Raw genomic sequence first — 27,591 nt, 5'->3', positions numbered from 1 at the left:
CTGAACCACTTTGCACACCCGTACTTCATCAGATTGAAGAAGAAATTTTAAATATCATTTATGGAACAGCCAGAAAGGATTTTAATCAAAGAAGGAATAAGTTGTTCGCAGAGAAAGAAGCCATTTTGAACTCATCTCAAAAAGAGAATTTAAAACATTTGAGTCTAAAAGATGAACTTAGAAATATGGCTGTGCCGACAGCTAAAGGAGAAAACATAATTTTGGATTTAACTGAGACATTCTTTGTCGAGTTTAAAGGTGAGAAAGCTACAGACATGGAGATCAGTGAAGTTCAAAAGCTGAAATCGATACTGACTGTTTTAAAGAGCGAGCTGGAAAATTCACCTGTGAATAAGAATCTTCCTTCGTAGATGTAACTTTGCACTATTAGTATTGTAAGAAGAAAACTCTCAAAAAACATCACAAAGTAATATTTTACAACTTAAAATTGACATGAAATTCAGCTGAGTGTTGTTGTACTTATGAAGTTGATTGGACAATGGGAAGATAATTATTATGTGTGTTGTATGTGGTAAGATAATTGTTAAGATCTATAATATATTGCAAGGTGTAATATTCTACACAGTTTAAATTAAAACATAATTTTGTAACACATTTTCATTTTCTTCTGGTGGGGCGGTGTTGTGAATACTTAATTCATGGTTCCTGTGTTTGGAATATTATTTTTAGTTTTAGGAATGTAATTTCTCGTTTTTAGTTTAAAAAGGTCAGGACACGGAGAGCTATAAATCAGCAGGTGTGCTTACTTAGCCAAGACATGGGCCGGGGTTTTACCATCGCGTTGCGCCAGTTTTTGGTGCGACGCAGTCGTAAAGTGGGGCGTAAAGTGATTAGCGCCGGTTTTCGCAACCTTTTATGACAATAGGATTTTCAGTGCGGTCAGCTTCTTGCCAAAAATGGGCAAGAGGCAGGTTAATTTATTGAAATTTATTTAAATAAGCATTTCAATGTCATTAGCAAGCCCAGCGCTCAATCATCTGGGCTCGCCTGCCTTTGACCTCACCAGGAAAGGTTCTTGCCGGCGAAGAATACACATTCTCCCCATGAATGGGCAGCAGTCGACTTGGCCTCGCCAGCAGAACCGGAGGCCATTGAGGCCCCCCGAGGAGGCCGAGGGCAAGGGGGTGCCCCTTGGACAGTGCCAGACTGGAAGTGCTACCTTGGCACCTGGGCAATGCCAGTCTGGTACCTGGGAAATGCCCACTGGGCAGTGCCAGGGGGTGCGGCCTATGCAGAGGGGCCAGTGAGGGTGGGGCCCTGCTGCCACTCTGCCGCGATCGGTGGGAGAGGGTCCGCGATCGGTCTGGACAGCGGGGGGATTGGCAGGGGTGGCATCTACGGCCACAGTTGCCGGGGGGGAATGCTGCTTCAGGCTGCCTGCAGTAGAAGGGGCCTGACAGTTCTCTGTCTGTCAGACCCCTGCTACTGCTAATTCGCATGTGCAGCATCAGAGACTTGCACAGCGTACTACCTCCCTCTGCAGGCTTTCAGGCGCGTTAAGCCCTGCCCACAGGCTTCTGCAGCAAGGAACAGGCTCATTCAGAAGTTTGCAGCCAGAGTGCGCATCGGGGGGCCTCAAAACACACCCAAAAACAGATCTAGAACTCTCCCCGTTGCACGCCTGCCCGTCAGTTAGACTAAAAATGATAAAATACTGTCCATGATGTCTACATTCCTTGCAGTAATGACAGTCCAGAGAGATAGCTCTTTGTTCTCCAAACAAAACAAAGTTAATTCAAAAGCATTCAGTGAACCATGAAAGGCTGTAAAACCCATTTACTTCATCAGAGCAAAGAGTATAAAAGCAAATTGTTTACAAGAGAGAATTAATTTAAAAGTCAGTTTGGAGATAGCCCAGTGCAGGCCATGGATGGAGATTAGGAAGGTCCTTAGGTTTAAATTTATTTGGGTGTTTGCTGGGAGGGATTTTAGTTTTAGTTTGGGTTGTTCATGTAGATAGCTCACTGTGAAGTTAGGCAAAATAAATCACCATTAAACAGACTTGCACTGTAAGTCGAGTAAAGAACTAACTTTGTCATTCACCACTTGGAACGGGATGTGGCTTAATTTCAGTTTGAATTTTGTGATGAAGAGAGCTGGTAGCTAGTTCAAAGCTCGGGGCAGAATCTACAGTGGGCCTCATAGTGTCTTATTGCAAAAAAAAGTACCAGTAGATTAGTTTGGAGTAAGGAAAAAATAACGAGATAAAGCAATTGAGGTTTCCACAGTCAAGAGAAGGGAAATGAAAGTTAGACCTCTTAGGACAATCCAGCTCCCCACAACCTTCTGAAGGACTGGTGGTTCCTATAGAAGTGAATGGCTTTAAGATGTCTTGTAGGAGAATTCTATGGGGCAGTAGCAAATAAACTGAGTGCAACTTGAGACTCAAAGGGCTGAATGGCCTACTCTTCTTGTTCATATGTATGTACATTCATTTGACTTTGATGGGGGGATAGTATCAGGTACCTTACTGATGACACAAAATGAGGTGGCACAGTCAGTAATGTGGATGGGAGTGGAAAGTTGCAGAGAGACATTGTTATATATACACTGAAAAATCAGATAATTTGATTCAAAATGAAAAGTGAATTTATTGTGCTTTATAAGTCTATACAGAAAATTGATAAAACAGCAGATGCTTACACCACACTTTGAATCAACCAACATTACAAAGCATTTTAAAATGATTCAAGATCTTTAATCTCAGAAATGTCTGTTTCCCCTAACCATAATTCTAAGAAATCATAGATCCCACCATTTAACAATAAATTCTAAGTGAAGTTTTACAATTCAGCATCCATTAACTTGCTTTCCAGATTCATAATATCCCAACAAATTACTAATCAGCATCCAATAATTCTTTCTCCAAGTTTTGAAAACCCACAAGAGCCCCCATTTTTATTACGATTCCAGTCGATTTTATAACTGGACGGGAAGATCCCAGAATGGAATCCTGGCTCAAAAGACTTACTTTATTCAAATCAAGTGTGGAGGAACAGAGTCACAGGACCGCTAATTTGTTTTAACAACACGAAAAATACATTTATTAAACATGAAAATGGGATTATAATACAAAACTCTTCTGTTAGCTTAGCAATCATACACAGGTTTTAAGATTAATATGGATGACAAAGTATATTTGAAGCTACAATGGTTTAATTAACACACAAAGTTAGTGTCTGCAGATTTCTCCTCAGAATCCCCCCAAATGATTGTCATATGAGTTTCCAAACTCCACGCCCAAAATATGCTTCCAAATCTTTTCTGCCAGTATACTTTCACTTAACGGTTTGTATTCTGGAATCCAGTTCAGATTTTTCAAACACTTTTTCACAAAGCTTCTGATCCACTTTTAACAATGAGCCATTCTAGGATTTTAGGATCCTTTTAGGATTTCTTTGCCTTGACTATTACACTGTTAGACAAATTCTGATATTCAGCCAATACTTTCTTCCCAATAACTTTAAAATTTGTTTCCCAGATGGTAGTAAGATATCCCAAGCGTTAGGATTACCTTAGAAACCTTTCTCTAGCATTCTTACCAACCAATTCCTTCTTAGTTCTAAGTAAAAACGGACAGTGTCCTGTTCTGCTCCAAGGTTATTTTGTTCCTTTATCTTCAGAGCACGTGGAAACTTTTTTTTCATTTTTCTAGTTTCCTTAACTAGCTGCTCTTTAGATTTATGGCACTGGCTCGTCAAACTCTTACTTAATTGTATGGTTTTTCTCATAGCAAGGCTGAGAGAGAGATGTTCTCTCTAGCTGCCTTTCACCAACTGTCTCTGGCTTCCAGCTAAAACTAAAGAACAAACAAATCCCCCCCTCTCTCTCTCTCTCTATAAAGGCCTCTAGTTGCTAAGCAACTATATTTATTCTTCATACTGTAGTTCTCTGAACACAATATAATCCCAGCTGGAACTGAAAACAACCCCCAATAATACAAACACTTTTTTCCAGCACAAAACCCAACTCCAGGTCCCTTTCTAGACACAGAAACCGAAGTCAGAAGCATGTCCAGATGTTGGTACACTGAGCTAAATTGAACCACCTAAACCTAGAGCTTATTTCAAATGTCTATCCATACAAATATAAATCCCTTAGAACTTTGTTTTCCTAACAAGTGCACACACATGCACGCACACACACACGAGCGGAGGCAGCTGCAGATTTTTATGTACAGGTGCCTCTATGAAATGTCCAAACCCCAACCCAGCCCATTCTTGACCCCAGCAAAGTGGAAGATGTAGTGATCGGTGGGGGGGGGGGGGGGGGGGGGCGCAGGGTGGCACTTCTGGATTTGAACACTTCCTGCTATTTTCATCATGATGGAGAGGCTCTCTGTCAAGGCAAAACTCCAGACCAGAAAGACAGAAAAATATCCCTCATGATAAAAAAGGAGGGTGGAGAATGAGGTAGAGGTAACAGTATTGGAGGGAGGGACCTCAATTCCTTTTGTTTCTCCTTTATTCCTGTGATGTGACCTCTCCTGAGTTGGATGCATGTCCGGATGACTCTACACTGCGCTACTGCTGGCCAGAAGGTGCAGGCGCTACAATCTGAGACAGAATCTGCCTCATTTCATTCAAAGTTTCATTGCTTCTTTGTAGAAGCTGACAAAGAACCTCATTCTGCTGCTGAAGAATCTCGTTGTTTCTTTGTAGATGCTGCTGAATAATCTCATTGTTTCTTTGCAGATTCTGGCTAAGATCCATCTTAAATTCAGTCAAAGTTTGCTGAAGCAAGTTAGAAGTGGCCTGATAACTCTCCGTACTTTGAACCTGTTCATGATATGAGCACTGAAGAAGCTGAAGATCATTTTCACTTTCTTCACCAGCACCATGGGTCTGATGTTGTCCATGTCCTCGTGGAGACGGCAGAGCTTCTGGTCTCAAAGCCACAGGTTCCTCACCTCTGAAAAGTTCTGAGTGCTCTCCCTCCACAGCAGCCAGAGCATCACAAGCCTCCTCCTTCACACAAGCCACAATATTTAACTTTAACTCATCAACACCACCCTTCAAATCAGACATCTTACCCTCCCCCTGACACTCCTCTCCCTCCTCTGCAGCTGCCATGCCACATTGCTGTGAGGTATTCACCTCCGTTCTTTCCTCATCAGCTCTTTCAGGAACTTCGGACGCTGCTGCCAACTCTCCTCCATCGCTGTTTGACGTGTCCATGGACACCTGTGTATCTGTCAGAGGAAAGAAATCACAATTATTATCTTTTGTCACATAAATTAACTCTCCTCCTGATGGTTTAAACACTCGGCTGCTGACATCACCTTTGCTCATCCCCATATCTGATCTGCCATTGGTTATCGTGGGGTTGGAGAGGCCAAACAGCTTCCTTGTGAACTCCTCCAATTTTGTCAGCTCCTTGCTGTACAGGACCGGTCCTCCAGTAAACGAGTGCTCCTGGGTGTTATGGGCCAGCTTTATCTAAAGGAAGAAATGAAAATGAAAAATAAATCATTGTCCAGACTTTGCTGGTGCTGCCTTGTGACACATTTTCTGAGTGTTGGAGACAGCTTTCCGCCTGCACCCAGGGGGACTTCTGATTAGAGATCAATCTTCTGAGAAAGTCAGAGCTATCTCCAAGACAATGCATTTCACAGTACCATATAAAATTGGTGAAGAAACATTGTAGAGAAACTTGTGCATGAGCAGCAGCTTCTACACATATGTTTTCTTTTGGTGATGTTCGGTGATCTGGTCAATGGTTAAATTGACCTTTATGAAACAATTGGACTGATGGTGGGAGAGGTTGGAGACAGACAGTGCTTTGGAAGGACAGCTCCCCTGCGTGAGCACTGGAGGGTAAACAACACAGACAACTCTCAGTGTAACGGAAGGTGAGCCGCTGTGTGAATGCGCTGGTGTCTCTGGAGGTCTGATGACCATGAGAATGATTTGTCGCACACCTCTCATATGAATGGTTTCTCATAAGTGTGTGCGGAGGACTGATTGGTCCGAGAATACTTTATTACATGCCATACATGTGAATGGTTTGTCTTCTGAGTGGGTGTGTTGCTGTGTGAAGAGCAAAAGTGACTCAGGGAATGATTTGTCAAATATACACATGAACATGCCAGTGTACACAAGAAGCCAATGAATGCGTAAATAATTAGTCACATACCTTGCATGGAAAGGGTTTCTGTCCTGTGTGAACACGTTGGTGTTTACGGAGGGTCGACGACTTTGAGAATGATTTGTCACACAATTCACATGAGAATGGTTTCTCCCCTGTGTGAGTGCGTCGGTGTGTGTGGAGGTGTGATAACTGCGAGAATGATTTGTCACACACCTCGCATGAGAAGGGTTTCTCCCCTGTGTGAGTGCGTCGGTGACTGTGGAGGCTCGATAACTGCGAGAATGATCGGTCACACACCTCACACTGGAAGGGTTTCTCTCCAGTGTGTGTACGTCGGTGAGTGTGGAGGCTCGAAAGCTGCGAGAATGATCTGTCACACATCTCGCATGTGAATGGTTTCTCCCCTGTGTGCGAGCGTTGGTGACTGCGTAGGCTCGATGACATAGCGAATGATTTGTCACACACCTCGCATGTGAATGGTTTCTCCCCTGTGTGAATGCGTTGGTGTCTGCAGAGAGTGGATGAGTCAGAGAATGATTTTTCACACACATCACACTTAAATGGTTTCTCCCCTCTATGATTCCTCTGGTGCAATAGAAGTTGGCAGGAAAGAGTGAAAGCCTTCTCACAAATATCACATCTGAATGCTTTCTCTCCTGTGTGAATCATCTGGTGCCTCAGGAGCGTTGTAGACGTCACAAAACGTTTGTCACAAACATCACATCTGAATCGTTTTCCTTCCATGTGGCTGCCCTTGTGGTGACAGTAGTTGTAGCAAATGCACCTTTGAAGATCTACTGAGCGCGTCCCTGACAGATCACACACACTTGAACAGCCTCTCACCTGTAGGAATCAGTGGTTCATGAGACTTGATGAATGATTAAAACTCTCACCACACTTGGAGCAACTCAATATTCCTCTCAGCCTCACCCTGACCGATCACCCACAACTGAACCTTCAGAAAGGTTGGTTCTGATGGAAGATTCCACACCACTGACCAGTTTCAGATCTGATGATATCTCAAAGCTGCCCTGAACTGACCGATTTCCAGATGATAGTTTTGCTGCCCAACCTTCTCTGTGTTGAGCAATGCTATGAATGGACTGGAAGTCTTCCCACAGTTGTGCAGTTGTTCCTTCGGTGATGATCAGGATCAATATCTGCAGTGTCTATCCTCTCTGTATTCTCTGGTGTAGTACAGTGCAATCCTTCTGTAAAACAGCAAAAGGAAAAAAAATTTCCTGCAACTCCCTCTCCTCCCTTACATAACCATGGAATCCCGACAGTGCAGAAAGAGGCCATTGGTCCACTGACTCTGCACGGACTCTCTGAAAGAGCATCTTACCCACCCTCACTCCCACCCTATCCCCGGAGTCATCACATCTTTGGTTACTAAGGGGCAATTTAGCATGGTAAATCCACATAACCCGCACATCTTTGGGCTGTGGGAAGAAACCAGAGCACCCGGAGAAAACCCATGCAGAAACAGGGAGAATGTGCAAACTCTACATAGTCAGTTTCCCAAAGCCGAAATTGAATTGCCTCTCTGACGCTGTGAGGCAGCTCTGCAAACCACAGTGCTACCCACTGAAGGAGTTGAATCCTCAGTTAGAGTCTGTTCCGCAGTGAGTGCCAGTCTTCTATTCCTTTTGGGGGATTCAGATACAAATCCTATCTTTTTCCTCACTTGACTGTCATACGTCCTGTGTTTCTCGCAGGGACACTGGATAGTGACCAAGAGCAGACAACATGGCTCCTTTCTTCCTGCCTCCTAAACCCTCATCTCCCCAGGCACCATCAGGGCAATGGAAAAGACAGGTGGAGAGTAAAACAGGCTATCAATTCACTGAGCTCATGTTGTGATGGCAAAGACCAGTTTTACGAGTATGTGTTTAATATAAAACACTCAGGAGAAATATTAATTCAATGGAGATTTAGAAATTTCTCCCCTTTTTCTCCAAAATTATTTGAAGAAAACGCACTGGGCAGGAAGTGCTGGAAGCTAAGGAAAATATTGCTTCAGTGCAGCTGATTGAAGGGTTCTGATTTATCCTGGGAAATTAGATACACTGCACTCACTCAGACTGCACATCCCAAATTCAGCTATCAGACACAGCACTGGGCAAAACTATCAAAGTAAGAAGTCTCACAACACCAGGTTAAAGTCCAACAGGTTTATTTGGTAGTAAATACCATAAGCTTTCGGAGCACAGCTCCTTCGTCAGATGGAGTGGATATCTGTTCTCAAACAGTGCAAACAGACACAGAAATCAAATTACAGAATACTGATTAGAATGCAAATCTCTACAGCCAGCCAGGTCTTAAATATACAGACAATGTGGGTGGAGGGAGCATTCAACACAGGTTAAAGAGATGTGTATTGTCTCCAGACAGAACAGCTGTCATCAGTTTCCCAAAGCCGAAATTGAATTGCCTCTCTGACGCTGTGAGGCAGCTCTGCAAACCACAGTGCTACCCACTGAAGGGGTTGAATCCTCAGTTAGAGTCTGTTCCGCAGTGAGTGCCAGTCTTCTATTCCTTTTAGGGGATTCAGATACAAATCCTATCTTTTTCCTCACTTGACTGTCATACGTCCTGTGTTTCTCGAAGGGACACTGGATAGTGACCAAGAGCAGACAACGTGGCTCCTTTCTTCCTGAGTGTTTTATATTAAACACATACTCGTAAAACTGGTCTTTCCTCCTGAGTGTTTTATATTAAACACACACTCGTAAAACTGGTCTTTGCCATCACAACATGAGCTCAGTGAATTGATAGCCTGTTTTACTCTCCACTTGTCTTTTCCATTGCCCTGATGGTGCCTGGGAACCATCAGAACAGCACATCAAAACTATCAAATCCAAGCCCAGGCTTTTGGGAAATGTCTTCAGGTAAAATCTTTAAAGAAGACATTAAAGGACATTTCAATAAATGACCTATTGATGTTGATGGGTCATTTCAGCAATGACCCATCAACAAAACTCAGCCTGTAAATCAGGAGGGAAATGCTTCCAATAAACACACTCAATATCCAACATACAGCTCCAATCAAACAGCTCAGCACAAAGCACCGAGTAAACAGGTCTCTCAGCTGGATCTTCTCACACAGCATAAGGGGCATTTCCACACCTGATTCCCCACAGGATAGTCAGACTGCCTGAACATTAGTGTGCATATTATGCAATGTAATTATTATAAATTCTGCTCCTTCACTCACCATCTCCTCGCTTGGTTTTCAGTCCCTACAGGAAGTGAAGCAGCTGTGAAAGAGGAAGAGGAGAGAATGGGCAGAGTGGGTGGGCTCTCTGATTGACGTCTCTCACAGCCAATCCAAATATTTCTGGAGTAACATGAGTTTCCTGAAGTTTGGGAAACTGACCGGTGAAACGGAGGCGACTTCGAGCAGCAGATCAGGTGGAGATTTAAACTTGTCATTGTCCCATCTGAATAAAACCTCACTTATTGCAGCTGCTGTCTCAGTTCCCCTGGTAAATGTTGGACAGAGATTTCTAGTGTGTGAATAACATTCTTCATCCTGGAGGCTTTCAAACTGACAACATCAGTGTGGGATGGGTAGCTTCGGATGTGTTTGACAGCAGATCAGAAGAGGAAGATCCACAACATCCAAGGCAATGATGATGTGCAGTGGTGGGATCAGCACATGTACAGGAGAGAGTGACACAGGATGGAGAGGAGGACAGGAGGGAAATGGACCCAGGAAATACAGGGACACAGAAAAGAGGGGCAAAGAAGACATGGGCACAGGAGAAATGGAACATCTGGGAGGGAGAGAAAAGCTTGTCCGAGTATTTGGAGAGATTCCCTCAGAGAGACATGGACATCGATAAACAAAACCTCCTCCTCAGTGTGTTGTACATAAAATGGTGCTATCAGTCACAGAAGGAAGGGATGAACCTTGTTCCTAATCAGCTGACCATCAGATCACCCACCTTCCCCAAATATGGGTATGATGTCCGAGTTTCTGACAATGAAAGCACTGTGGGGTGATCCAGTATGGGTGAGGTTCACATGGAGTATTCTCAGAGAGTCATTTCACATTGTATGAAGGAGGGAATTGTTTTCTGTTCAGGGAGCTGTGTGAGTCTCCTCGGGTGACCTTCAATGCCAAGTGAGTGTTATCAATCACTGCCAGTACCTTGGGGAAGCAGCTATTCCATAAACTCCAGTGACCTCTGCTGCTGCTCTCCAAGTGCTGAATTCAATTTAATTTACTCTCCTCCTATATCAATGCTTCTTCCTATCCCTCCCCTCTCCTATCTCTCGATCGACCTCTCCTCTCTCTCAATTCTATCTAATTTTGCTCCTGCTTTTCTCCTTGATAGCTGCACTCTCACCCTTTCTCCTACTTCTCTCTCCTCTCTGTCACTCCTTTTTGGGTGAATCCAGAACTAGGGGGTCACTGTTTAAATATAAGGGCTGGAGTTCTCTGGCCATTCAGGCTGGTGGAATTCTCCAGCCCAGCCGGCAGCGCACCCCTGTCCACTGGTTTCCCACTGGCATGGGGTGACATCAATGGGAATTCCCATTGAAAGCAATGGGACCAGAGAATCCCGCCACCAGCAAACAAGGCGCCACCTCCCGTCGGCGGGAAAAGGAGGCTGGAGAATCTCGCCAAGGTGTCTCTCATTTCAGACTTCTCTGGAATTCTTTTCCCCAGAGAGTAGTGGGGGGGTGGGGTGGGGAGCAGGAATTATATTCCAGGCTGAATTGGACAGATTTCTTATCAACAAGGGAATCAATGGTAATGGGGGGCAGACAGAAAAGTGGAGTTAAGGCCACAGTCCAGTGGTGGAGTAGGCTTGATGGGCTGAATGGCCGACTCCAACTTTGATTTATTATGGTCAGTCTCTCTTTTTGAAAACTCCTGTCTCTCCTCTCCTCTCTCACTCTATAGTAATACAGAGGCTACATGAAAGTTAAACACCAAGAGCAGCAGGTAATAAACAGATTAAATAGCCAGACAACCAGCAGATCAGAGCAACGCTCTGTAGGCCTCTAAAATCTTGTTCACAATTGTGGACCAGCAGGAATACTTCCATTCTCATGTTGGGGCTCAGCACAGGAGTGCCGGACACAACATTAAAGTGTCTTCAGTCAGAAATAGAGAGTGGATTATCAAACCCAGCATCCTACTGGGGTGCTGGTAGAACTGACATCAGACCTCCCCCCCCACACCGAGCAGTAGCAGACTGACATTCACTGTGGAACAATCTCTAACTGAGGAGTGAATCCCTTCAACAAAGGAGGAGAGGGAGTTGGAGGAAATCATGTTTCCTTTTCCTGTTTTACAGAAGGATTGCGCCGTACTGCAGCAGAGAATACAGAGAAGATAGACAGCACAGATCGATACTGACCATCACCCAGGAAACAACTGCACAACTGTGGGAAGACATCAGTTCCTTCACAGCATTGCTCATCATAGAGAAGGTTGGGCAGTGAAACCATCATCTGGAAATCCATCAGAACAAATCTTTCAGAAAGTTCATTGATTGATCAGTGAGGGTGAGGCTGGAAAGAAGTATGAGTGGACTCCAAGTGTGGTGAGAGCTTCAATGATTCATTGAGCCTCATGAACTAATTCCGACAGGTGAGAGGCTGGTCAAATGTGAGGTGTATGAGGAGGGTTGCGCAGGATCATACCACCTCCTAACATGCAAGGTAGATCTGTTTTACAACTGTTAACACAAGGAGTGCTCAATGTAATAGAAAAGGTTCAAGTGTGAGGTGTGTGATTGAGCCTTCACTAAGTCATCTACACTCGTGAATCACCAATGCATCCACACTGGACAGAAACCTGCCAAGTGTGAGCTTTGTAACAAACACTTTGGTGAATCATGAGACTTGATGATTGAGCAATGTACCCACACAGGGGAGAAACCATTTATGTGCAAGGTGTGTGGCAAATCGTTCTCACAGTCACCGAAACTCCTTGTACACAAATGCATACACAGGAGAGAAATCATTCACGTGTGATGTTTACAACAAATTATTCTCAAACTCACTGTCTATCTGCAAACACCAGCACATTCAAACAGATGAGAAGCTGTTGACGTATGAGGTGTGCAACAAATCAGTCTCCAGGAACATTGACGCATTCTCACTGGGCAGAAAGTATTCACGTGCAAAGTGTGCGATAAATTATTCCCACATTCATTATCCCTCCATGTTCACCAACACATTCACACTCGGGCGAAACCAATGAAATGTGAGGTGTGTGACAAAGCCTTCACATAGATAGGGAACCTCCTGGTCCATCAGAAAATCCACACAGGGGAGAAACCCTTCAATTGTGATGTTTGTGATAAAATTTTGTTACGTCTTCGAACCTGCTGACACACCAGAAGATTCACATGGGAGAAACCATTCAGGTATGAAAACCTGAATGGTTTCACCCAAAGCTCCGAACTTGTGATGCACCGAAGAATTCTTCAAGTGTGAGATGTGCGACCAATAATTCAGTCATCAAACCTCCGTGCACATCAACGCATTCACACTGGGGAGAAGCTGTTCACCTGCAAGATGAGCAACAAATCACTATCAGCCAAATTCATTCTCCGCGCTCATCAATACACTCACACGGGGGGAAAACCGTTCAAGTGCAAGGTATGTAACAAATCTTTCTGATGGTCATCCAACTCTTGCTGCATCAGAGAGGAGTAACCCTTCAGCTTTGAGGTTTGCAATAAAGCTATCCTAATGTCTTTGAGCCTTTTGGGACACCAGACAATCCACACAGGGAAAATGCTTCAGGTGCAACATTTGTGACAATCCTTTCACCAAAATCTTTGTTCTCTTAAGACATCATCAGATCCAAGCTGCAGCTTAAGAAGAGAAAATGCTGAGTCTAAAACATCACAATGCAGAATGTATGTTTGTGTGGAGTTAAAAGAGGCTGGAAGATTTGCCGAGTTTGGAACTAGAGTAAGGAATAAATAGTGTAACCCTCATAGTGAAAGGTAGTTCTGGGATTAGAGGTAACCTGGCTGAGAAAGTCAAATGAAACAACCCCTTTGGAAGCTGGGAACAACCATGAATCATTTATTATAAAAACTGTAACTCCCTGGAAGGTGCAATGTGTGGTACATAAAATATTTCTAAAGTTTCATATATATGTTGCCAGCAAAGTAAAGTAGTGTTTAGTCAGTACCTGTTTTTACCTGGTCAGTTGACACAGTAAGAGTTTTAAAACATGAAGAATTGACCTGTCACTCTTTCAGCTATTAACATTGTTAAAATCTTCAAAATGATGAATTTTAAAATGATTTGGGATAAATGGAGGAGATGTTTCCACTTGTGTAGGCGAATCTAAATGTAGGAACCAGAAATATAAGATGGTCAATAATAAATCCAATGAGGAATTCAGGAGAAACTTATTTTCCAAAAGAATGATTAAAATGTGCAATTTGTTCCCACTGGGAATGGTTGCAGCAAATAGTTTTGATTTATTTGAAGAGAAGCAATATGTAGTTGAGGGGGAATAGAATAGAAGGATCTGTTGATCCGGTGAAATACAGTAGCTTTGGTGAAAGCTCATGCAGAACATAAGCACCGGTAGAAAGAAGATGAATGGTCTGTTTCTGTGCTATGAGAGCCAGAATAAAACAAAAAAATCCTGGAAATACTCCAAAGATGTGTAGGTTAGGTTGATTGGCCAGGTTATAAATTGCCCCTTAGAGTCCTGGGATGCGTAGGTTAGAGGGATTAGCGGGTAAATATGTGGGGGTAGGGCCTGGGTGGGATTGTGGTCGGTGCAGACTCGATGGGCCGAATGGCCTCCTTCTGCACTGTAGGGTTTCTATGATTCAGAGGAAAACAAAGTTAATGTTTCAGCTTGAGATGGACTTCCATCAGAAACTAGGTTGGATGTTGCGGCTTTCATTATTTTCTCTGAAAAGAACTCACACTCTCACCAGAACTGGGCTTTCAATTCAGCTTTGTATAGTGAGAAGCGACTGTCAAAAGTGGGTCAAAAACTTGACCCATTAATACAGTGAGAAGTCACTGTCAAAAGTGGGTCAAAAATTTGACCCATTAGTACAGTGAGAAGTCACTGTCAAAATGTCAAAGACTTGTGTCATTAACTCAGTCCAGACTGTTGGCTTCCATTGATTTTTTTTTTTAAATCAAAATCTAACTACCTCAGAACTACCTATAGAGCCAGAGGATCTATAGGATTATATCCGCTGGAGTTTAGGTGAATGATGGGGCTGGGAGGGAGATCATATGGAAACCTAAAAAATTCTAACATGACTAGACAAGGTAGATCCAGGAGGGATGTTCCCAATGGTGGGATATCCAGAACCAGGGATCATAGTCTAACGATATGGGGTAAACCTTTTAAAACTGATGTGAGGAGAAATATCTTCACCAGAGAGTGGTAAGCCCATAGAATTCAATACCATAGAAAGCAATTGAGGCCAAAACATTGTATGTTTTCAAGAAGGAATTAGATATAGCTCTTGGGGCAAAGGGGATCGAATGATATGGGGGGAAGGCAGGATCAGGCCATTGATTTGGATAATAAGCCATGATCATGATGAATGGCAGAGCAGCCACAAAGAGTTGAATGGCCTACCCCTGCTTCTATTTTCTATTTTTCTATAAGATAAAGGATACAGTTTTAAAGAACATGCAGGAGCTGCAGTACACAAATCATTGAAGGTGGCAGGACAGGTTGAGAGCGTGGTGAATAAAGCATACAGCATCCTGGGCTTTATCAATAGGAGAACGAAATACAAAAACAAGGACCTGATGTTAAACCAGTATAAATACTGGTTCAGACTCAAATAGAGTATTGTGTCCAATCCTGGACACCACACTTTTGGAAGGATGTGAAGGCATTAGAGAGAGTGCAGAAAAGATTCACAAAAATGGTTCCAGGGAAGAGGCACTCCAGTTACGTAGATAGATTGGAGAATTTGGGACTTGGAGAAGAGAAGGTTGAAGTTGATTTGATTGAGATTTTCAAAATCATGAAAGGTCTGGACAGGGTAGACAGGGAGAAACTGTTTCCAATGGTGGAAAGATAAAGAACCAGAGGGTCCAAATTTAAGGTAATTGGAAAAGGAAGCAATGGGGACATGAGGAAAAACTTCTTCACACAGCAAGTGATTAAGATCTGGAATGGACTGTCTGAGAGAGTGATGCAGACAGATTCACACAGCAAGTGGCAGATTTGAAACAGGTGAGGAAAAATTATTTCTCTCAAAGGGTCACGTGGAATGTAGAATTCACTACCCCAGAGTGCAGTGGATGCCAGGTTTTGAATAAATTTCAGGAAGTGGGCAGATTTTTAATTATTATAGAAACCCTACAGTGCAGAAGGAGGCCATTCGGCCCATCGAGTCTGCACCGCCCACAATCCCACCCAGGCCCTACCCCCACATATTTACCCACTAATCCACGCATCAGGACTCTAAGGGGCAATTTTTAACCTGGCCAATCAACCTAACCCGCACATCTTTGGACTGTGGGAGGAAACCAGAGCACCTGGAGGAAACCCACGCAGACACGAGGAGAATGTGCAAACTCCACACAGACAGTGACCCGAGCCGGGAATCGAACCCGGGAACCTGGAGCTGTGAAGCAGCAGTGCTAACCACTGTGCTACCGTGCCACCCTTAGCAAGGGTTTGAAGGGCTTGGTCAATGGGTAAGAAAGTGGAGTTGAGGCCAAGGTGAGATCAGCCGTGATTGTATTAAATGGCTCATTTAATGATTGTATTAAATGGCTCACAGCAGGCTCAAGGGGCTAAATTGCTTCCTCCTACCTTTCAGGATTATTAGAGAACGGAGTCAAGAGTTAAGGGGGGCAGACAGGAAAGCCATGATCTTATCGAAAGACAGAGCGGATTGAGAGGGCCAGATGGCCTATTCCTGCTCCTCAGTCCTATTTTCCTGTAACTTATTAAATACATAACTACAATAGGACTGCACCTTACTACAGCAGAGAATACAGAGAGGATAGACACAGACAGATCCTGACATTCACAACAACATTCAGGAACAACTGCACAACATTCAGTCCTTTCACAGCATTTCTCAACACAGAGAAGTTTGGACAGAGGAACCATCATCCAGAAATCGGTCACATCAGGAGAGTTTTGACATATCATCAGATCTGAAACTGGTCAGTGGTGTGGAACCTTCCATCGGAAGCAACATTTCCAAAGGTTCAGCTGTGGGTGATCAGTCACGGCGAGGCTGGGAATAAGTGTGAGTGGACTCCAAGTGTGGTGACAGCTTCAATCATTCATCAAGCCTCATAAACCATTGCCTCATTCTGACTATGAGGAAGGTTGTTCAAATATGAGGTCTGTGGGGAGGGCTCACAGGCTCATAAGATCTCCTAACACACAAGGTCCTTCTGTTCGCCCACCTGTAACACACAGATACCCACATGGAGGAGAAGTCATTCTCGAATGAGGTGATCAAGCAATGTTATCAACACTTGTGAAACGTTGACACATTCACTCTGGAGAGCCATTCAAGTGTGAAATGTGTAACAAGGTGACGGCACAGTGGTTAGCACTGCTGCCTCACAGCGCCAGGGACATGGGTCCAATTCTGGTCTTGGGTGACTCTGTGTGGAGTTTGCACATTCTCTCTGTGCCTGCATGGGTTTCCACCCATGCAGACTTCCTCCCTCAGACCAAACGATGTGTGGATTAGGCTGATTGGCGCTAAATTGCCCCTTAGTGTCAGGGAGATTGGCAGGGTAAATACGTGGGGTTATGGGAATAGGGCCTGGGTGGGCTTATTGTCAGTGCAGCTTCAATTACCCCTTTCTTCACTGTGGGGATTCTATGATTCTATGACCTAAAGGCTTTGCAGAATCATCTGCCCTATTGACACATTGGCATGTTCACACCGGAGAGAAGCCATTCATGTGCGAGATGTGCAACGAATCATTCTCACAGTCATTTCCTGCACATGTACATCAATGCATTCGCACAAGGAGAAACCATTCACATGCGAAGTGAGAGACGAATTTCACAGTCATCCTCAAACCTTCTCAAACACTGACACATTCACAAAGACGAGAAACCATTCAAGTGCGAGGTGTGCAAGAAATCATTTTCAAGTTCATCAAACCGCCATGTACACCAACACATTCACACAGGGAACAATTCATTCACCTGTGAGGTGTGCGGAAAATCATGCTTTTGGTCATCAGACCTCTGTCCACACCAATGGTTCACACACACAGGAAAGAAACTGTTCACATGCAATGTGTGATAAATCATTTGTACAGTTGTTGAACCTCCCTTTGCACCAACGCATTCACACAAAGGGGAAACCATTCACATGCGAGGTGTGAAATAAATCGTTCTCACGCTCATCGACCCTCCGACTGCACCAACAGATTCACACAGGGGAGAAGATGTTCACATGTGAGGTATGTAATGAATTGTTTTCATGCTCTTTGAACCTCTGCGTACACCAATACATTCACATTGGAGAGACGCCAGTCAAGTGTGAGATATGTGACAAATAATTCTCGAGGTCATTATACCTCCTGCTCCATCAGACAATCGACACTAGAAGTGAGCCTTGAGGGATGAAGTTTGTGAAAAGCTTTCACAATGTTTCCAACTCTCATGGGACACCAGAGGACTTACACTGGGAGAAACTATGACAGCACTCCCTCAGCACTGCACTGGAGTGTCAGCCTCAATAATCAAGACTCTGGAGTGAAACTTGTACCTGATTCTGATTTAGAGACAAGAGTGTTAACTAAGCCACTGTTGACAATAGTTTATAATATGTTGTATGAAATTCAGTTTCTAAGGGGTTAAATCCCAAGGCTGTGTACAGTATGAAAGGGGAGGGATAGGAAGAAGCGGTGATATAGGAGGAGAGTAAATGACTCCATTAAATTGAATACAACACTCAGACAGCAGCAGCATATGTCACTGGAGTTTTATGGAACAGCTGCTTCCCCAGGTGTTGGAGGGATTGATAACTTGGAATTGAAGGTCACCCAAGGAGACTGCTTTTCCCCCCTGTAAACTGGCAGGCTGCAGGTTTGATTTGTTTTGAAGTGATGACTAGTGTTATTTTTGAATCCGGACATCACAGGAGAATAACCGGAAGGGTTGAATGAATCTCAGAAACTGTAGCTGACAGAAAATGAACCTCCACAGCAGGCGACCCCTGAAAAGGTTGGGGCTATAAGATATCAAACCATGGGCCATCTCCTCACACAATGAGCCCCAAAACACTCCCTGAGTCACCAAGTCACTCTCCCAGGAATAGAGACACTCCCCGATCACTGAGTCAATTTCCCCTCTCTGGACGGCACGGTAGCACAGTGGTTAGCACTGCTGCTTCACAGCTCCAGGGTCCCGGGTTCGATTCCCGGCTCGGGTCACTGTCTGTGTAGAGTTTGCACATTCTCCTCGTGTCTGCGTGGGTTTCCTCCGGTTTCCTCCCACAGTCCAAAGATGTGCGGGTGAGGTTGATTGGCCAGGTTAAAAAAAATTGCCCCTTAGAGTCCTGGGATGCGTAGGTGAGAGGGATTAGCGGGTAAAATATGTGGGGGTAGGGCCTGGGTGGGATAGTGGTCGGTGCAGACTCGATGGGCCGAATGGCCTCCTTCTGTACTGTAGGGTTTCTATGATTTCTATGATGGATCTCTCTCTCTCTTCCCTCCTCGCCCCCGCCCCCCTCCCCCACACCCCTCGGTGACCCTCTCTCCTCCTGTCCATGTGCTGATCCTGCCACTGCTCATCATCACTGTCTTGCATGCTATGGGTCTTCCTCTTCTGATCTGCTGTCAAACACATCCCAGGCTACACATCCCACCTGATGTTGTCATTTTGAAAGCCTCCGAGGACGAAGAATGTTATTCACACACTTGAAATCTCTATCAAACATTTACCGGGGTAACTGAGACAGCAGCTGTAATAAGTGAGGTTTTATTCAGGTGGGACAATGACAAGTTTAAATCCCCACCTGACCTGCTGCTCAAAGTCGCCTCCGTTTCACCGGTCATTTCCCAAGCTTCAGGAAACTGAAGTTATACTCGAAATATTTGGATTGGCTGTGAGAGACGTCAATCAGAGAGCCCACCCACTCTGCCCATTCCCTCCTCTTCCTCTTTCACAGCTGCTTCACTTCCTGTAGGGACTGAAAACCAAGTGAGGAGATGGTGAGTGAAGGAGCAGAATTTATAATAATTACACTGCATAATCTCCACACTAATGTTCAGGCAGTCTGACTATCCTGTGGGGAATCAGGTGTGGAAATGCCCCATATGCTGTATGAGAAGGTCCAGCTGAGAGACCTGTTTACTCGGTGCTTTGTGCTGAGCTGTTTGGAGCTGTGTGTTGGATATTGAGTGTTTATTGGAAGCATTTTCCCTCTGATTTACAGGCTGAGTTTTGTTGATGGGTCATTGCTGAATATGAGAAGGTGAGGTGTAGTTATCTGGGAGGCGCTAAGACACATTTATTGAAATGTCTTCTAATGTCTTTGTTAAAGATTTTACCTGAAGGCCTCGGCCTTTCCCAAAAGCCTGGGCTTGGATTTGATAGTTTTGCCCAGTGCTGTGTCTGATAGCTGAATTTGGGATGTGCAGCCTGAGTGAGTGCAATGTATCTAATTTCCCAGGATAAACCAGAACCCTTCAATCAACTACACTGAAATAATATTGTCCTGCTCGAAGCACTTCCTGCCCAGTGTGTTTTCTTTTAAATAGCTTGGGAAAATAAGGGAGGAATTTCAAAATCTGGATTAACATTTCTCCTGAGTCTTTTTATATTAAACATATACTCAAAGGGTAAAACTGGTCCTTGCCAACACAACTTGAGGTCATAGTGAATTGATAGCTTGTTTTACACTTGGCCAGACTCTTCTCCATTTCCCTCCTGATGCCTGGGAAGATGAAAGAAAGTAGCCATGTTGTCTGCACCTGGTCACACTCCAGTGTCCCTGCTAGAAACAGAGGGTGTGTGACAGTCAAATGAGGAAAAATAATGGACTTGTATCTGATCTTCCACGCAGGAACAACAGACTGGCACTCACTGTGGCACTGTCTCTAACTAAGGTGTCAGCCCCTTCAGCAGAAGAGTGAGATTTGGAGGAAATCATGTTTTTTTTCCTGTTTTACAGAAGGATTGCACCGTACTACACCAGAGAATACAGAGAGGATAGACACCACAGACAGATCCTAACAAGGAACAACTGCACAACTGTGGGAAGACATCCAGTCCCTTCACAGCATTGCTCAACATAGAGAAGGTTGAGCAGTGAAACCATTATCTGGAACTCGGTTGGGTCAGGGGAGCTTTGACACATCATCAGATCTGAAACTGGTCAGTGGTGTGGAACCTTCCATCAGAACCAGCCTTTTCTGAAGGTTTGATTGTTACTGATTGGTCAGGCTGAGGCTGGGAAGAAGTGTGAGTGGGCACCAAGTGTGGTGAGAGCTTCAAACTTTCACCGAGCCTCATGAACCACTGACTCATTCCTAAATGTGAGAGGCTGTCCAAGAGGGAGGTGTGTGAGGAAGGAGCCACACCAATGGTTCAGTTGTACCAGCTGTAACCACAGGGACTGCCACATGGAAAAGAAACTATTCAAGTGTGAGTTGTGTGACAAATCATTCTTGCGCTCACCCCACTTTCGTAACCACCAACGCACGCATACTGGAGAGAAACCATTTACGTGTGAGATTTGCAACAAATCATTCTCACAGTCATCACAACTCCACAGACACAAACGCATTCACACAGGGGAGAAGCCATTCCGCTGTGACGTGTGTGAGAAAGCTTTTACACAGTTATCGACCCTCCAGGTCCATCAGACAATCCACACAGGCGAGAAACCCTTCAAGTGTGAGTTTTGTGATAAAGCTTTCCCAATATCAACAGAGTTCCTAATACACCAGAGCATTCACACAGGGGAGAATCCCTTCAAGTGTGAGATTTGTGACCGAGCCTTTACACGTTCATCAGCACTTGCACAACATCGACGCATTCACACTGGGGAGAAACCATTCACCTGTGAAGTGTGTAAGAAATCATTCACCCAGTCATCAGCCCTCCGTGAACATCAACGCATTCACACTGGAGAGAAACCATTCACCTGTAAAGTGTGTAAGAAATCATTCTCCCGGTCATCTCATCTCCGAGAACACCAACGCATTCACACTGGGGAGAAGCCGTTCAAGTGTGAGGTGTGTAATAAGAACTTTACAGGGTTATCCGGCCTGGTGAAGCACTGGCGCATTCACACAGGGGAGAAGAAAACATTCACGTGTGATGTGTGTAATAAGGAGTTTGAACAATTATGGAGCATGTTGGATCACCGTCGCATTCATACAGCAGGGAAGCCAAGTGAGGTGTGACAGTCTCACAGTCAATAACAGGTCACATGGTAGCACAGTGGTTAGCGCTGCTGCCTCACAGCGCCAGGGACCTGGGTTCGATTCCAGCTTTAGGTGACTGTGCAAACTCCACACACACATTGTCCCCATGTCTACATGGGTTTCCTCTGGGTGCTCTGGTTTCCTTCCACAGTCCAAAGATGTGCAGATTAAGTGAATTGGCTATGCTAAATTGCCCCTTAGTGTCCAAAGATGTGTAGGTTAGGTAGATTATCCATGGTAGATGCACTGGGTTATGGGGATAGGGTGGTGCAGACTCGATGGGCTGAATGGCCTCCTTTTGCACTGCAGGGATTCTATGAGCCATGCTTATGAAACACTGACACATCCATACTGAGGAAAGAATGTTTCAGTGTGAGGTGTCTGACGAAGACATCAGTCAGGATGAGGATTTCTACAGCAGATAGACTAATGAGGATGTGTTGAAATGGGCGATTTTACAGAGGGGGAAGTGGGTGATCTTTATGATGGAGAGGGTATGGGGTCAGAAGCTCAGCTGGAGGTTGAAGAGGATAACACTGATCAATTGTTGGAGATAAGAGTGGAGAGGACAATCATTTAGATCATGATTGATCTGTATCTCAACTCTATCTACCTGCCTTCACTCTGTAACCTTTAATCCCCTTGTCTAACAATAAACCTGTCAATCTCAGTTTTGAAATTTAAATTTTAACCCCCAGACTCAACAGATTTTTGTGGGGAGTTCCAGATTTCCAATCCCCTTTTTGTGAAGAAGTGTTTGCTGACATCATCCTGAACAGCCGAGCTTTAATTTTAATGCTCTGTCCCCTTGTTCTGGACTCTCCCACCAGAGGAATAGTTTCCAACTACTCTTATCAACTCATTGTAATGATCTTAAACACCTCAATTAGATTAATCCTTCATTTTCTGCATTCAAGGGAATGAAAGCTTAGTCTGTTCAACCTGTCCCCATAACTTGCCCCTTTTAGCTCCTGGAACATTTTGGTGAATCTACGCTGTACTCCCTCCCTCACAGTGCCAGAGGACCCGGGTTCAATTCCTGGCTTGGGATACTATCTGTGTGGAGTCTGTACGTTCTCCCCGTGTCTGCGTGCGTTTCCTCCGGGTGCTCCGGTTTCCTCCCACAGTCCGAAAGACGTTCTGGTTAGGTGCATTGGCCATGCTAAATTCTCCCTCAGTGTACCTGATCAAACATATTGAGTATGGCGACTATGGGATTTTCACAGTAACTTCATTGCAGCGTTAATGTAAGCCTACTTGTGACACTAATAAACAGTAAACTTAAACCAAGGCCAATATATCCTTCCTGAGTTGTGGTGCTCAGAACTGAACACAGTTCTCCAGAAAGGGTCAAACTGAGCTCTGTACAGCTGGAACATAATTTCCACAAGGACACAGTTGGTTTTGGGGTGGAGATGTTGTGGGTTATCTTTTCTCTTCAGGATGGTCCTGGAGTAATGAACAGTTTTGACAGAGGAAAACGGGACCACTAGTGCTTGATGTGGTCCAGTCAGATCTGGCGATGGATGGCTCAACCAGTTGTGTACCAGATGTACTCAAATCTTCACCCCTTGGACTTGCGTGACAGGGAGATCGACCACGAAGGAAGTAAAGGTAATTTTGGGAACAAGGTGGAGAAGGGAGTCATTAAACCAGATTGACAACTACAGAAGCATTGTGATGGAGGGTCAAAGGGCAGAGAGTTGGGAATTAGAAAGCACGACCAACTCACCTGGGGGAATGGAAACTGGTCCATGGACCCAAATGACCACTGGATCTCTGTATCCATTGGTGGGTTTGTATGATGGAAACAAGCTCCATCCTGTGTCACTAAAGTTCGGCATCATTTCTGACCAGCAGAATTTGGAGCCAGACTATAGCACAGGGATTTTAAAGAAACTTCTGTCTGTAGTATTCTGAGAGAGTTTCCCCTGATGTGATTGTGTGTTAGTAAAATGAGCCAGTTCTCAGGAGTATGGGGTAGAATCAGACCCTGCTTTAGTTGCTGATGTGAATTATAAACAGATTTTTCAAGTGATGGGTGTTTGAGTAATACCATGGGTAATGTTTGTACTCTCCTGTCTGGGAGGACTACTATCCGAAGTATGGTGAGGGAGTGGGGGTGAGTCTCTACAGACCTGAGTTCCCTCAGTCCCTCAGACTTTGATATAGTAACAATGTAATGTGTTCACTGTACACTCTTCCAAGCTTCAGTTCATGTTCTGGGAAAGACCTTAAATCATTTTCAAATGCTTTTTTACTTTGCTTGATTCCAAGTTTGATGTATGCTGAATATTATGTTGTTTTATGTCTGTTGTTTTATCAATCTTCTGTGCAGATTTATAACTCTCAATAAATTCATGTGTTTTAGCTTAACCCAAAGTACCTGATTTGTAAGCATGATGTGATCTTATTCAGTGAAACATTCAGGAGCCTATAATGTATTCAGTGCACAGTATATCAGCAAATGTCACTCTGGGCTGGTATACTGTCTCTATCAATGGGTTTATAATTTCCAGTTCACGGGAAGTAGAATGTTTCCTTAGATAAGAAAGATTTGAATTTATATGTTCACTTTCATGAACACAAGGCGTCAGCATCTTACAACGAACGTAATGCATTTTGAAGTGTAGTCTGTGTTGCAATATAAGAAACGTGGCAGCCAATCTGTGCACAGTGGATGATCCTGTTAACTTTTCTAAAGAAAATTGAATACCCCATTATTAATCAACAGATTTTATGTTTTTAATGAAACTTTATTGTACACCAAAGTATTAATCAAAGCAAGCACTATGAATTTAACATCAGTTTATCTTTTTATATATGCCATTAACTCAGTTCTGTTTCTTATTCCCCCAAAGAGTTCTCTTATACATAACAAGAAACTTGAAGGTTTGTTCACTTATTTTAGCACCTAGCCAAAGGCATGCCACAGTCCTCAGAAAATCTCTTTAATTCTCCTCGGTGTTTCAATTAATCTCCTCGTTGGTTGAGCGACAATACAAGATTTATTTGATACCTTACAACTCTGAATATCTGAGCTCTGTGTTTGGGTTTCTGGAAGAAAACTAACTGCATGTGCACAGCTTCTCAGCTAACTGCTGATTGCTTTCTACCACAAGGTTCTGTGAGGACCACTGTAGATTTTTTTATAGTAGCTTCAAACTCGGCAAATCTTCCAGCTGCTTTTCTGTCACAAAATCTCAACTTGGGCTCATGCCAGGCTCAAATTCCACATGGTGAACAATAAGGTTAGTATTTTGTTTGCTTAAAGCACAAGCCTGATGAACAATCATCTCTCTCTTTGACGTTCTCAATCCAGTGAGGTGCTCTCTGTACCAAAGCAAAAGTACAACTGCCTTCTGTGAACAAACATGCAGCTAAATTAAACAAATGAACCTTCTACCCAACTCTTTGATTCCGTAACCCATCTGAATAATTAACCATGACATCGGAAATATCTTCCTCTCTCCAACGTAGTGGTATGGGATCTTTAATGTCCAACTCCAGATGGATTATTCCAAGAATGTGGGTTAAAGTTGTTATCAAGGCCGCACTAAGAATTCTGGAGGTTTTTGGCTTCCTGTACAAACATTCCATCCTCTCCCACTATCACCATTTATTGAACCAGTTGGAATATTGGAAAATGAGTGCAGAATTCTCCATGTTCACACACTGCATGGTCATGAAACAAATCAGATCACAATCCTCAGATAAAGCTTTCAATTGGTCACAACTTAATAAAAACATTTTCTTCAGTAAAATTCCTTGTGCTTTAATTAGCATAATCTGGTTTAATTTGACCTATCCGGAATTTTAAATGCAAGTTACATTACGGTAAAATAAACCTTTGTGCTGTTTAACACTGGTTTATTAAATATCACCCAGGAAACTGGTACCAACCACAGAAATGACCACAGCCCCAGGTGGGAATAATGTGGGTAGCGAGTTTCTGCTGATTGTGTCTATTTGAGGCGGCTCTTCAAATTTTGTTTTTTTGGGCATTCAGGCACCAACACTCAGTCATATTCATGATTCCAGTCTACATGCTGTCACCAGCAATTGTTTCAGCAAAATACAGGCTCACAGATAATTTATTTCAGTCGTGTCACAGAAACAGGAGAAATAGTTAAAATAGCTTACTCTGGTCATAATTACATTATTACCTCAACAATATTGTATGGAGTTTCTACTTTGTTTCTCATTTATGACGGTGCTTAAAATACCAAAATTTCTTTCTTTAGTCCTCTCATCTTTATAGGAGGAGAGAGAGAGAGGAATAGGGACAAATATAGAGACTTAACAAGAGAAGAATCAGGAGAGAAGGAAAGAATTGAGGAGAGAGAGAGAGATAGCAAAAAGAAACCAATGAAGAGATGAGGGACATGTGATTGGAGAGAGAGAAAGCTCGGACACTGGAAGAGAAGGTAAATGAAGGGATGGGAGAAGGAAACAGAAATGAGGAGAATGGAGAGATACGAAAGATGATGAGGAAAGAGAGGGCTGGTAGGGAGGAGGATAGTGGCTGGTGGGGGGCAGAGGAGAGTAAATTAATCCCTCCTCATGTGCTCCTACCCCTGTTTCCCTCCCCATGCTGCCATCTCCTGTCGCATCAGCTGTCTGCTGTGAAGGAGCACCTTCTCTAGTTACATGTAGATGTAGTGGATGTGATGATAAGTCTGGTCATTCATGTGAGCTGACTATTGTTGAGTGTGTTGAATGTTTACACTCTGAACTGCTCTCCAATTCTCAACTCTGGCAACAAATTGGCAGCTTTATCAAAGTGAAATTTGTCTTTCTAACATTTCACTTTGATCTTGTTACTCATTCCTGTTACTACTTCTGGTCTTTAGTTTTTTTTAGCTAATGGCAGAGTAGCCTAGCTGATAATCCCTGGAATGGACAACTTTCCATGCCTTCAGTAGGAATGTTTTTTCACTCTAAGATTACCTTGTACACATCTGCTGCCTCAGCCTTTCCATTTGACTGGAGATTATGTGAATTTTCCAATCACTCATGAAGTATCTTAATTTTTCATTCCTGATTTGAGGGCCATTGTCACTCATCACAATATCAGGAATGCCATGATGACTGAAGTGTGTTTTCGTGCATTCTATGATCTCAAGGGTTGATGACAGGTGATCTAACACCCAGAAGTCTGAATAGTAGACACTGTAATGAGATCATCAGTCCCAGTGAGAGTGAAGTTTCATTGATGGTCATGAGCAGCTATTTATTTTGCTGAGCTTGATGTTCATTACAAGCACCGCACTGGCTGGTGTGATCCTTAATCTCCTTGTTCATATTTGACCAGTGGAGAACTTCTCTTTCCTTCCTCAGACTGGACTCCATTCCTTTTGGTTGTGTGGATGTGCTTCAGCATCTCTTTTCAAATCTCTTTAGGGATAATGATCCCAGTCCCTTTGTACAAGTTGTACGATCACTTCATCTCTGTCTGCCCAATACTCTCTTACAACAACAGGTGAGTCCTTGATGGTTTCAGGCTATCCTTTCATCACAATTGCTGTAACATCTGAAGAGTTGTATCTCATTGTGTAGTTGCTTGATCTGAGCAAGGTGCTTGTCTGTCAAATTCAATGTCTCTGCTGGGATAATAATTTCAGAGCATGTTGTGCTGTTGCTTCTTATTGCATCTGGAATATTTCACACTCTGTACCAGCATCATCACTTCTTTCAAAGAGAATTGGAGCGAAGGTGACCCAGTTCCAAGTCCATGCAGAGATGTGGATGTTTGCTGAGAGAGGAGTAGGTGAAATAATCCTGGCATTGGAAGGGTTTGTCTCTCGTGTGGATTCACTGATGTTCCAGGAGGTCCGACAACTGTGTGAAGTCTTTATTACAGAACTCACACTGATAGGGGTTCTCCCATTGTGTGTTGATGGACCAGGAGACACACTGACTGTGTGAAAGCCTTGTCGCACACCTCACCGCTGAATGGTTTCTCTGTGTGAATCTGCTGGGACTTCTGGAGCTCAGAGAGTTGGTGAAAACCTTGGCACAAACATCGCACCTGAAGAATTTCTCCCCTGTGTGAACCATCTGATGTCTTAGAGGGTCAAAGTAATC

At 43.7% G+C, this 27,591-nt stretch overlaps 2 protein-coding genes across 3 annotated transcripts; one reads left to right on the top strand and one right to left on the bottom strand.

Annotated features, from left to right (window-relative positions):
- Positions 1 to 2,596: 2,596 nt before the first annotated feature.
- Positions 2,597 to 7,302, bottom strand: LOC144497014 (uncharacterized). 2 transcript variants are annotated; one of them, XM_078217703.1, is made up of 3 exons: positions 6,157 to 7,302; positions 5,303 to 5,459; positions 2,597 to 5,212 (listed from the first exon to the last, which is right to left on the bottom strand). In XM_078217703.1, the coding sequence occupies exons 1-3, from the start codon at positions 6,853 to 6,855 to the stop codon at positions 4,545 to 4,547; spliced, it is 1,524 nt and encodes a 507-aa protein (XP_078073829.1). In that variant the 5' UTR covers positions 6,856 to 7,302; the 3' UTR covers positions 2,597 to 4,544. The 2 variants fall into 2 exon arrangements, with proteins under 2 accessions (XP_078073829.1, XP_078073830.1); XM_078217704.1 differs by having other exon boundaries at positions 6,577 to 7,302.
- An 11,946-nt stretch (positions 7,303 to 19,248) lies between these two features.
- On the top strand, positions 19,249 to 24,901 carry LOC144497045 (uncharacterized). Its single transcript, XM_078217772.1, has 2 exons — positions 19,249 to 19,284; positions 20,247 to 24,901. Exon 2 carries the CDS (start codon positions 20,698 to 20,700, stop codon positions 21,481 to 21,483), a length of 786 nt encoding a protein of 261 aa, XP_078073898.1. The 5' UTR covers positions 19,249 to 19,284; positions 20,247 to 20,697; the 3' UTR covers positions 21,484 to 24,901.
- The last annotated feature ends 2,690 nt before the right edge of the window (positions 24,902 to 27,591 follow it).

The sequence above is a fragment of the Mustelus asterias genome, chromosome 8, assembly GCF_964213995.1.
Source record: "Mustelus asterias chromosome 8, sMusAst1.hap1.1, whole genome shotgun sequence".
Taxonomy (NCBI): Eukaryota; Metazoa; Chordata; class Chondrichthyes; order Carcharhiniformes; family Triakidae; genus Mustelus; species Mustelus asterias.
Note: the sequence above shows the minus strand (reverse complement) of the source record. Positions and strands in the feature narration are given on the sequence as shown.